The 13228-nt window shown below is 36.7% G+C and overlaps 1 protein-coding gene across 1 annotated transcript; it reads right to left on the reverse strand.

The window, feature by feature from the left end:
* Positions 1 to 8652: 8652 nt before the first annotated feature.
* ACTRT1 (actin related protein T1) lies at positions 8653 to 9777 on the reverse strand (the record flags this gene model as incomplete). Its single annotated transcript, XM_084258352.1, has 1 exon — positions 8653 to 9777. One exon carries the CDS (start codon positions 9775 to 9777, stop codon positions 8653 to 8655), a length of 1125 nt encoding a protein of 374 aa, XP_084114478.1.
* Positions 9778 to 13228: the final 3451 nt, after the last annotated feature.

Genomic DNA, 13228 nt, shown 5'->3' on the forward strand with positions numbered 1-13228 from the left:
AATAAAAAAAAAAAAAAATAAACAACAACAAACACTAACACTGAGAATCAACTTTGTCAGAACTAGGGAATATAGTCACAGCAAATATACAAATACCAAATCAAGAAATAGGTAACTTAAACATCTCAGGGAGCTCTATTTATTTATTTGCTTTTTTGTTTGTTTGTTTATTTATTTATTTATTTAAAGATTTATTTAACACAAACAAGAACCGCGGTAAAGGCCAGAGGTGCAGGGGGTGAGAGGATTCGCCAGAGACAGAGTGGGGAGCTGAACAGGCAGACTGACTGAAATAAACTTTTGAGGGGAGCAGGGGGCGAGACAGGAGAGGTCTACTGTAGCATGTGGGTTAGTTCCCTGGCCAGGAATCGAACTCATGCTGCACTGGCTACTGATAGCTTCACTTAGCCCCCTGCTCCACCAGGGAAGCCCCCTATTCTGTTTTAAATTAGCTTTGCATTGCCTTCTTCCCTGCCATGACAAAGTTCTTAAAGTTGGCAGCTCAAGTTCCCAGTGTATGTACATCATGCCAGAAGGCGTCAACTAGGCCTCTAATTGTGTTTTGTTCTACTTAAAGAGATCCCTGAATACTGAGGTAAGATACTTGCTTTTGTTTTGCCCAACTCAAAACAAAGCAGCTAAGTAGTGGGTGTTCTTTAAAAACATTGAAAGGCAAAGAAAAATCTGCTGTCACAGTACTTATTCCAGTACACTTGATACACTTGTTTAAGAAAATAGTTTCCACCCTGTGTTAGTAAGGATAGCCTCCCATATTTTCTTCTAAACATTTTAAAGTCTGACTTTTCACATTATTGCCCATGTGAAATGTAGTTTCAATTTGTTAGGTATAGATCCAAATGTTTCTCTATATAGATAAGCATTTATCCCTATACCAACTATCAAAATGCTCATTATCTCATTGATTTTTAATGTCATATATGTAAGATGTCATATTTGTCTTTTCCAGGATTTGAATCCTATCCTGATAGTCTATTTTTGTGTCAACAATGCTCTGTATTACTAGTGCTTTATAACACGCTGTGATTTCTGATTGTGTATATCTCTTCTTGTTTTTCCTTGAACTGCTTTGCCTATTTGAGCCCTATACAAATAGAAAAAAAAATTTGAAATTTTGTATGAAGTTATATCCACTATATAGTATTTTGAATATTATTAGCATTTTTATGATATTGGTTTCTCTTCTTTAAGGAAATATTTATGCAAACCTTCAATATACAATTTTTTCACATTTGTGGTACAAAGCTCCAAATATTAATATTGCTACTATGCCATATTTTTAACTTCCTGACATATTCAAGAGACTGACCTAAGCTATGCCCTCTTTGTTCTGAGCCATGTGTATATAACAGCTATCTTTGTGTGTCTAAATGATAATGAAAGATAATAGGTATACAAATGAATGATAAAATAAATTGTATTTGACATTTGCAAAATGTGATCAAATAGACATGACATTGGACATTTATTCTTTTGCATTGTCGCTAACCTCTTCTTCCATTCTCTGAGAAGCTTCCTTGGAGAATAGTCTTACTTTAATGATTCAGCTTCGAGGGCTGCCCACCAAATTACCATCTCCGTGGTGAAATAATTTGCTGTCGTTTTGCTTTAAAAGGAAGTCGAAAATAAACTGTCATTTTTTTTTTATTATATGAGATATAACCAGCATTCTTCCGTTAAAATTCTATTTCTTTTGTCTAATCTCTATGTAGAAATTTTCTCTGAATGGGCAAAAATAGGCAAGCTCTGACATGTTGAAATTTTTATGTGAAATCAAAAGGCATAGATAATGTGAAGATGAAGATAATGTATAGATCATAGAAATAAAGGCCCACATAAAAACACAAGAAAAATCTCAAATAAACAATCTAACCCTATTGCTGAAGGAACTAGAAAAAGAACAAACAAATCCAAAGTCAGTAGAAGAAAAGAAATAACAAAAATCAGCATAGAAATATATGAAATAGAAAACCAAAAGACACTCCAAAGAAGAGTGAAACAAAAGCCGGTTCTTTAAAAAAGTAAACAAAATCTGTGCTTGCCTACCCTGGTCATGCAGCTCCCAGTGTCCCAGATAAGAGCTGGACCATGTGTGACTACACCCTCTTTCTGAAAACTCCCTCCATGGAAATACCCAATACCCCATAATACTCCCATGAGCCATGGATGACTGACCTCCAAGCTAGTTCTACCAGCTGGGGTATCAACTTTCCTGCCCTTACTCTCCTTTGCCTATTCTGTCTCTGTTCCCAAAGTAAGCCTCCAACTTTATCACAAGTCCCCTACTGGAAAGTTCTGGGACCCTTTTGGAGCACTTCTGAATCATCCTTTGAGAAAATGTTATTTCTAATAGTAAGGGAGAAATTAATATCAACTTCTATTCTGCCACAATGTGGGTGGCATCAGCCTAAGTCTTCAACTGATTAAATAAGACTCACCCTCAGGAAGAAGGACCTTCTGTTTTACTCAGTCTATTTGATTGAAATGTTAATCTCTTTCAGACACACCTCATAAACACTTCCAAAACAATGTTTACATTTTGTGGCCTAGTCAAATTGACACATAACATTAACCACCCCACCAAGATCTTGCCTCAAGTTCACCTTCTAAACATTGTATTTATTGCTTTTGAAATATTTTTCTTTGAATGCTATTTGAGGTCAAACAACATCATTCTTTAATTAATATAGGGTACTTTCTAAATTCCGAACATAACTTGTTTCTGAATTTTTATTTGCAATCTCAATTATCTTAAATCCATTGAAAACCCCTGTCATGATTTTTAGTCGTTTTATTATGTTATCAAGTGTACACTAAATCCATGTTCTCTATTACATTTATGACAGAGGCAGTAAGAAACTGGAAGAAAGCTTTATGTGAATGAATGCTACTTACAAAGGATAGTATCCACTCAATGATAATGTTTCATTGGAAAATCCACTTTTGCCTAATGACTATAGGGCATTATTTTCCTTTTGCAAGCTATTTTGCTTTGTATCTCTCACTAAGATATAAAGAAGTTTCCAAGGTTATTGGGGCTGATTGTAGGAGCAAAGCATTTTATGGTGCATATACATTTATTCAGCTAGATTTACAAGGCAGCCCTTACCTGTGCTTGGCCTGCTGTTTCTTTTATTTTAGTTACAATTTTTTTGTCTCATGATGATAACTTTTAAGATCTGTATTCTTAACAACTGTCAAATGTACAGTGTTGTTAACTGTAGTCACTTCTATATTGACCTGGTGTTTCTGAGCCCGGAAAATAAGTTTCTTGTTTTCTGGTGTATAAAAGGAGTATATTATACGGTTGCTTAAAGAAGAGAATGAAATACAGTCAGATACTTAGCTGTTTCCTTTACAAACTGACAAACTGGCTTTGTATGTCTTACTAAGATATAAACAAAGTTTCCAAGGTTATTGGGGCTGATCGTAGAATTTTTCAGATGTGAAAAGAGTTTATGTAGCAAGATCAAGGTCACAGACCTGAAGTATGATTTTTACTGGCCCCTGTTTACTCCAAAACTTATATTCTCCATCACTCCATTTATGGTACACGCACGTCCCTTTTCCCTTATTTTAAAGCTTTAGCTGGCATATAACCATTCGGGGGGGGGAAAAATATTTTATGTATCTTTCTTTTTAACTGTATCATTTTTATTGAGGTAACATTGCTTGAAAACACTGTTTATGATTTAGGAGTATCGGTTGGTACTTCTCTGTATCTTACCACACCATGCTTACCACTAAAGCACCCAGAATTCTCCCTCACAGTCAACTGGGTCCTTTTCCCTCTGATTCCTCCCCAACTCCACCTCTGGTATTGTCAGTTTGACAGTCACATTTCTACATGTTTGATTGAGCTTTTTCTTTTCTTTTGATTTTTTTATATATTCCACATGAGTGAAATCCTCTGGTATTTGTCTTGCACCTTCTGACATTTCCATTTATCATAATCCACTCGTGTCATTCATATTGTTGCAAATGGCAAGACTTCCTTCCTTCCTTCTCACAACCCTCCCTACCTCCCTTTCTTTCTGTTAATGTTTTTTTTCTTTAATAATATCTCTTTCCTATATAATATTTTTTATTGAGTTAACATTGGCTTACATTGCTTGCATTTAAAAATTTAGGATCCTCTCATTTAGATGTTGCCATAGTGCATCTGTTACAGAGCAGCCCCAATATAAAACGGGTTGCCTGGCTGTGTGTCCTCACCTGCACACTTAAAAGGGACTTATTAATACTCCACTACAGGCACACACAAAAGGTTAATAAAAGGTTTATGTACAAGGGAAAAGGAATTGAGGAAATGTACAACTCAGGGAAAAAATAGGGAAACAAAGTCTTTAATGTGTCCTACTCGATCCGCTGACCTGGAAACCCAAAGGCACACTCAGAGCTGGCCCAGCGCTGCAAGCTGGTGGAGAGCCAAAAAGGGAATCCCCCAAAGCCCACGTGTCTGGTTTTATACAAACATGGCTGCTTAATCCCTCCCTCAGTTTCCAGCAATCTTCCCTTTGCTGGTGATGGGATTTGTCTCTCCCAATGTCTTTTGGCTTTGGTCTGGAGTGGGGGTGGAGTCCACAAGGCCTGTGTGGCATTAGCTTTCGAATATCCTTTCCCCCTAACACATCTACCACCAAAGCAGCCATAGTCCACCATCATAGACCCTTGTACTTTCTCCCCTCATTGTTCTCATCCCTCTCCTACATTCTCCCCCACCTCCCCCAGGTTGCCTCTATTCTATAGTCAGCTTTCAAGGGTTAGTTTTTTCAGTTAGCTTGATCTGACCATTTGAATTGGTGTACTATATGCCACATACAAGCGACACCATCTGATACAGGTCTTTCACCTCTTCACTAATTTAGCCCAGAATACTCCCTTCCAGTTCCATCCACGTTGCCATGAATTGTAAGAGTTTTGTCTTTTTTGATAACTGAGTAATATTCCGGTGTGTGTGTGTGTATGTGTGTGTATATCACATCTTTTGATCCATTAATCTGTTTGGGGCTATAGGTTGTTTCCATATCTTGGATATTGTAAATAGTGCTGCAATGAAAATGGCAGTGCAAGTTTCCTTTCAAAATAGACTTTGTCTTTTCTTATTCTTCGTATATGACAGATCCACTTGTAATTTTCTGAGAAACCTTCATACTATAGGGGTTGGACCAGTCTATATTCTCACCAACCATGAAGGCTGGTTCTGTTTTCTCCACACTATCTCCAGCACTTATTTTTTTTGTGAGATGATATTGTGGTTTCAATTTGCATTTCTCTGATCATAAATGATGATAAACATTTTTAATGTGCATGTATTGCATGTCTTCCTTAAAGAAGTGCCTATTTATTTCTTCTACTTATTTTTAATTGGTAATTTATAATTAAATAATAATTTACAATTAAATAATAATTCTTCATATGCTACCACAATATACTTACCACTGCTGTGAGCCCCTTGTCAGATGTTTGGTGTGCACATATTTTCTCCATTCACTGAGGTGTCTTTTTGTTTTGCTTATAAATTTATTTAGCTGTGTAAAAGCTTTTTAATTTGATGTAGTTCCAATTGTTTATATTCTCCATTGTTTTTCTTGGTGCTAAAGACAAATTCACAAGGATATCCCTAAAGCATACATGTGAAGTGTTTTGTTCTATGTATTTTATGGTTTTAGGTTTTACATCCAAATATTTTATCCATTTTGAGTTGATTTTTGTGTATGGTATGAGATAGTGATATAGTTTCATTCTTTTACATGTTGTTCTCCCAATATCACATAATGAAGAGGCTTTCCTTGCTCCAGTGTATATTTTTGGCTCCTTTGTGGTAGGTTAACTGTCCATATAGGTGTGGGCTTACATATGGGTGGGCCATTCTATCCCATTGGTCTGTATGTCTGTGTCTGTTTTTGTTTCACTACCACATTGTTTTAATTATTGTTTTGTAGTATAGTCTGAGGTTTGCATGTTTGATGTCACCATTCTACTTTCCTGTCAAGATTACTATAGCTATTTGGGGTCTTATATGGTTCCACATGAACTTCAATAATATTTATTCTATTTCATTGAAGAAAGCCAAAATTTAAAGAAATTTTGATGGAGAGCACATTGAATCTGTATATTGCTTTGGGAGGATGGCAAATTTCACAATATAGATTCTTGCAATCTATGAGAGGGAATATCCTTCCCATTATTTCTGCATTCTATTTCTTTTAATACTGCCCTATGGTTTACATTTTGTAGGTTCTTCTCATACTTTGTTAGGATAAATACTAGCTATTTAATTTTGTGTATGTGGTGAGGGGTATAATTGTGAATGGGATAAATATTAAAATTTCTTCCTCTTCAAATTCATTGTTTGTATAAAGGAAGACAATTGAATTTTGTGTATTGATTTTATAACCTACCACTTTGCTGAACTGATTTATTATTTCAATTAATTTTTCAGCAGACTCTTTAGGTTTCTCTATGTATATCATCATATTGTCTGAGAATAAGAACAGCTTTACTACATTTTTCCCAATTATGATTCCATTTATATTCTTTTGTTACTTAATTGCTCTATCTAGGACTTCCAGTACTATGTTGAATAATAGTGGTGAAAGTGAACAAACTGGACTTATACCATATTTTAATGGGAAATTGTACTACAATGAACAACCTTTGCATTATTTCAAAGATGCACTCCTAGAAATTTGGGTCCTCTCCTTATACCAGCCACTTAACAAGATCTATCAAATAAATACAAAAATTAAAAGACCTGGGCCTCCCTGTTGGTGCAGGCAATTGAGCACAGCACTGTGAGGCTTTCCACAGAGCACAGCACTGTGAGGCTTTCCACAGCCTCTGCAGTGCAGGTTCAATCCCGGCCAGCCGTGGAGATACTCACATGGCGCGGCAGACCTCTCCTATCTCGCCCGCTGTTCCCCTCAGCAGTGTGTTTCAGTCAGTCTGCCTGCTCTATTCCCAGCTCTGTCTCTGGTGAGTCCTCTCACCCTCCCACACATCTGGCTAGTACCCCAGTTCTTGTATAAATAAAATATTGAAAGAAAATTAAAAGACCCGATTGATAGTTCTGTATCATGTTTGAAAATTTTCATAGCTGTATTTAATTTAGCAATGTGACACTCCTGAACATGGAGTTGGGGAGATATGAGAAAATTGAATATTTTAAATTAATGTTTTCATTTAATTCTGGCTGAATTTTTTCATTATCCCCCCTTCTTTCCTATTTGTTCCCCTTCTTATTTTTCTTTACAACTGTATTCCCTCTCAATCCATTCTTCTCCACCACCATGTGTAACCACCATGGTATATATCCTTCTGTACTTTTCTCCAAGTGTTTGTAATTACATAAAACATATTGTAATTCAGACATTTATATGGGTACATACAAATATGCACAGGTATACATATATATGGGGATATTCCACTGTTTTCTTACCAAAGAAATATAGTATAACACACTTTTCTTTATTTTTCATTTCTCTCCCAAAAATATATTGTGAAAATAATACCAAATAAGAAAAATTCATTTATACATAATTTATTTTACATTTTCTTTGTTGATGATCATTAAAAGGTTCCAGAATTTTATTCTTAAGAATATGAAGCTTGGGCCTCCCTGATGGTACAAGGGGTTAAGTCTCAGCATTACCAAGCTATCACCAGCCACTGTGGCACAAATTCAATCCTCAGCCAGGGAGCTAACCCACATGGTGCAGCAGACCACTCCTGTCATGCCTGCTTCTCCCCTCAGCAGTGTATTTCAATAGACCTGCCTGTTCTGCTCCCCACTCTCTCTGGTGAATCCTCTCACAAGTCACCCCATACCCCTGCATGTCTGGGCCTACAACCCAGCTCTTATATACATAAGTAAACAAAACTAAATCTTTAAAAAATTAAAGAATATGAAGTTATACATATCCTTGAAAGTAATAACAAGAAACACACACACACACACTCACACACACTAAGTAGAAGTGTTGATTCTTAATACTCCAACAGAGAGTAAGGGTCCTGAGTTTAGAGAGCCTTAAACTCTAATTTTAGGCCCATTTTTCCTCTTTGCTAGGGACATCAGCTCCATCTTACTTAGCTGTCTGGTGTCATAATAGCAGTGTCCCAGACCATGCTGCGGACCGTGTGAGTGAAAGGGCCTGATGAATAGTAAGAGCAGGGTAGCTGTCTTTGTTCTACTTAATTTCCCCTCCCTCCACATTTTTGTCTGGTGATTCTGTCTCTCCTCAGCACTACATCTACCAAAAAATATCTAAGACACTTTTTGTTTAAAATGAAGAATTCAAAGACTCCACTGAGTTAAGTTCTGGGCATGAGGCTCAGGTGCCTGCTTTTACTACAAACCTTACCAGTGGACTCATCCACAATACATAAACCAAGCACTTTTCAGGAGAAAACCATCAAGAGGGAAATGGAACAGAAAAGATGGAATAGGAACAGTTAATAAGATTCACTACCTGGATCAGAAATCACTCTGTTGGCACCAAGAATGAAATTAAACCAAAATTGTCATATCACTTTTATCAAACACTACACTGAAGCCCAAGGGAAGATGTCACCTTCCACCGCTGCTGCTGTGAGCTGACACTTCAAGTTGTCCCTTCTGTGCTGGATTTTTTAAAAACATTTTCTTTGAACAACATATGTCCCAAATTCCTTGAAGTCTACAGAAGTGATCCACATTTGCTTAAAACTGCTAAGAGAGGTCACCATGGATGCACCTATCCATGAAGAGAAACTTCTATTAGGAGAAGCCGTGATCTTGATGGGCGTTCCTCTTGAAGCCATCTGTTCCAACTCTTTCATGAGTCTTTCCTCAAGCCCAGGAAAGAGAGTGGTGCCCCCAGATAGTACAATTTCTGCAAAAAGATTCTTCTGGATGTCAGTGTCACACTTCATAATGCTGTTAGAGATCATTTTTGAAAGTCCTAGGTTGGGATAGCCCAGCTCGTCTGGAGCAAAAAGAACCTCAGGTACCTGGTGTAGCTGGTGTCCAATGTGAATGACATTCCCATCTGGCAGTCTGTACTGTTTATGTACCTCCTCTGGTTTCTTATGCATCTCTCTCTCTGGCTCCAAGGCTACATAGCACAGATTCTCTTTGATGTCCTCCACTAAAGTCCTGCCAAGTATGCAAGGTAAGATATTCTGACTAACGAGGAGGAGCCTGGTAAGGTGCTCTGTGATATCGTTCCCTGCTACATAGAGCTTGGTGACAGCATGAGGCAGGGAGTATCCCTCATAGACAGGGACAGTACAAGTGATCCCATAACCACTATCCAAAACAAGGCCAGTGACAGAGGCAGAGGCATAGAGTGCTACCACTGCATGGTTGGAAAGATAGAAGGCAGGTACATTGAAGTTCTCAAACATTACTTCCACCATCTTCTCTCTAATCTCTCTTGGGTTCAAGGAGGGTTCAGTCATGAGCACAGGATGTTGATAGGGTTTTATCCTCAGTTCCTTCTCAAAAAGATAGTCCCAGAGTTTCTCCATGTCATCCCATCCTGTTACCAATCCACGCTCAATGGGGTAGTGCAAATGGAAAGCCTTGTACAGGTCTCTTTCTCCCATGGAAAAGTGGTAACTGATTTCTGATAGAGGCAGTTGGAATTTAGGGTGACCCACAGCAGAGCTGATAACATGGCGGGGTACAGTCTCTCCAGATAAACCTGTTTTGCAGAATCCTGATCCATTGTCAAAAATTACAGCTGGGATATCTAACACGTATGGATTAAACATCTCTGCAACACACTTCTTAGAACTTCAGCAAAAGAAAGAAAACTTGCCACTTTGTGAAGTAGGCAGCTCTGGAAGATTTAAAGCCACAGGATTCTGAAGTTCTCAGGTTATCACCTAGGTCAAGCTAGCAGACTGTCCTCAGGCCCACAGGACACCCCATCCTCAATCCATGAATATCTGTCTCCTTTCATTTGGCCTAGGGCCTGCTGAGATGATGTTAGTGATGACTGCCCCCTATGTAACAATATAACCAAGGCAACGATTGCCTTCAGAGGACATGAGAGGGACAGTAATGGGTGGGAGTCTCCGATTGACCAGTTCCCCTAGCTTGGTGAGACAAGAGACAGAGGAAGGTGAGCTATACCTATGGACAGTCATGATAAGTCTGTGAACCTGAAGCAAAGGCCAAGAATTACAACCAAGTGAAGCAGTCTAGTTGTGTACTTTTCCAGAAAACTTCTTTCTATGCTCAGCTGAGCTTCAGCTTGTGGTATGAGAAAAAAAAAATATACCCTTTCCTTTGCTAAAGGGAGAAAATAAGCATCAGAGGAGATTCACTTGGAGTGAGATACACATAATACAGTTCTAGAGGTACTCAGAACCACTTTATTTTATTCCCCCTTATATTTGTTTCATTGTTTTTAACAAATTTATTAAGTTGAATTTTACATGTAAACATTCACCCATTTATAATGTACATTTCTATGATTTCAATATGTTCATGGATAATGTACAAAATTCACAAGTCTATTTCAGAATATTTTCTTTATCTCAAAAAGAAACCCTGTATACTTTAGTTATTATCCTCATCAGACCTACCTTCTAAATCCCATTAACATATCTGTCTCTATAGATTTCCCTCTTCTGCCTTTTCCTTATAAATACATCATATAATATTCAGACATTTGTATCTGGCTTCATTCATTTGCATATTGTCTTCAAGATTCTTGTATCATTTGAATAGAACCCATTTCATTTGCCTATACTACAGCAAACCACTATTCACAATATTTATTTATGGAGCTTATTTATGTCTGTAAGGTTGGTACTAATATTCCTTCTACCGTTTTAAAGTTTTAAAAGAATTGAGGGCCTCCCCGGTGGCGCAGCGGTTGAATGCTGGGTTGCGAAGCTGCCCGCTGCCTCTGCGGCGCCAGTTCGATCCCCGGCTGCTCCCCGGCCACCGGAGGAGGGTCCCACATGGCGCGCAGACCTCTCCTGCCGCCCGCTGCTCCCCTCAGCAGTGTACTTCGGTCCTTCTGCCTGCTCTGCTCCCCGCTCTGGCTCTGGTGAATTCTCTCACCCTCCCGCGCTTCTGACTGTACCCAGTGCTTGTATAAATAAATAAAATAAATCTTTAAAAAAAAAAAAAGAATTGACTTTTGGGTTTCATTGATTTCTCCATTATTTATGTTCTATTTCAATAATTTCTGGACTATTATTTGTCATTTCATTCCTCTGTTTTAGTTGGCTCTTATTTTCCTACTGCGTTAAGTTGGAAAGGTCAGGATATGTATGTTGATGTAATACACTCTTTTTTAATTTAGACTGAAAGTGTCAACTTTGTGATTTCGCCTAGGCTATTGTGCCCAGTTATTTGGTCAAACATTGGTTTAGACATTACCATGAAATTATTATTTTATGGTAGGTTAATTGTGGATGTGATTAACATTTAAAAAGCTGATAAAAAAATCAGTGAAACTAAGACCTGACTCTTGAAAGGGAAAAAAAAGACAAAATTGATAAATTCTTAGATAGAGCCAATAAAGAAAAAAAAAGACAGAAAATGCTAATAAGGAAAATCATAAAGAGGTGATGATACAAAAAAATACCACAGAAATGCAAAGCATAATAAGAGACTCTTATGAATATTTATATGTAAAAAATTGGATAACCTACCAAGGACAAAATAGATAACTTGAAGAGAAAAAAAATAAATAAACCCACAGAAAATGAAACAGTAATGCCAACCAAAAAAAGCCCAAGAACAGATGACTTTACTAGTGAATTCTACCAACCTTTCAAAGTTCCAATAGTATCTTTCTCAAATTCTTCCCAGAAACTAAAAGGAGACGAAGAGCCCCAAACACATTGTATTATACTACAATTACCCTGATCCTAAAATCAGACAAGGACAGAACAAATTAGAAAGAATTCCTAGCCAGAACCACTAATATATAAGAAGAATCCAATTTGGAAAAGAAGAATTAAAAGTATCACTATATTGCTAATGGCATGATAATATACATAGAAAATTCTTAAAGGTCCATTAAATAACTACTGGAAACAAAGTACAGTAAAGTGGCAGGATACAAAAATCAACTTAAAATTTCATTGTCTTTCTATATGAAAACACTGAATTAGAAGAAACAGAAATTGAGAAAACAATCCCATTCATAAGCACATCACAAAGGATCAAGTACCTGGGATTAACCTTAACAGAGGAGTAAAAAACCTGTTCACCAAAAACTTAGACACTGTTAAAAGAAATAGAAGACACAGAGAGAAGGAAAGTTATTAGGTGCTTATAAGTTGGAAGAAAGTGTATTGTTGAAATGGTCATCTTACCTAAGCCAATATACACCAAAAGCAGAGGCAATAAAAAATAGGTAAATTGGACTCAAATCTAAAATATTCCAAACATTAAAACACACTATCAACATTGTGAAAAAGGAAAACATGGAAAGGAAGCAAATATTTGCAAATCATTAATTTTATAAGGTGCGAATATGCAAAATCTTATAGGATAAACAGAATTTGTTTCTACTTATATGAAGTATGTAGAACAGTTTAAGTCACAGAGACAGGATGTAGAATGGTGGTTGCCAGGAGATAAGAAGAAATTTTTATCGTTATTTTTAAATGGGTAAAGGACTTTGTAAGATAAAAAAGTTCTAGTGATGGATGTTATCGGTGGTTGCACAACAATGGAATATACTTAATACACTGTATTGTAAATTTTAAAATGTTGAAATGTCAAATTTTTCTATTTATAGTTTACCACAATTGAAAAAATAACACCTTTCAAGGAGGAAAATATAAGCCAACTCACAACAGGAAATAAATGGTGGGAAATAGTTGCAACTTATGTCACAGACAATTGCCAGTTACTCTAAATATAGAAAGCATTCCTAAAGTTGTATTATCAAGAAAAAGAAACACCAGAAAAGTCAGCAAAAATATATGAACACATATACAGCAAATAAAAACATCAGACTGTCTCTTAAACATATAAATATATATTCAAACTAAATAATCAGATAAAAACAAATTATAACTCCAGTGAGAAGGGATCTGGTATAATTTTTAATTCTTTCAATTACCAGAGAACAATTTTGGGCACTCACAAATATAACCAAACCCACAATAATAAGAATCATTAAGATAGAGGTAAAATTGTTTCAGTATCTTAAGTTGTTTTGTCAGAAATTGCTTTATGTTTGTCAGGAAT

Source organism: Talpa europaea (assembly GCF_964194135.1).
Source record: "Talpa europaea genome assembly, chromosome: X".
Lineage (NCBI taxonomy): Eukaryota > Metazoa > Chordata > Mammalia > Eulipotyphla > Talpidae > Talpa > Talpa europaea.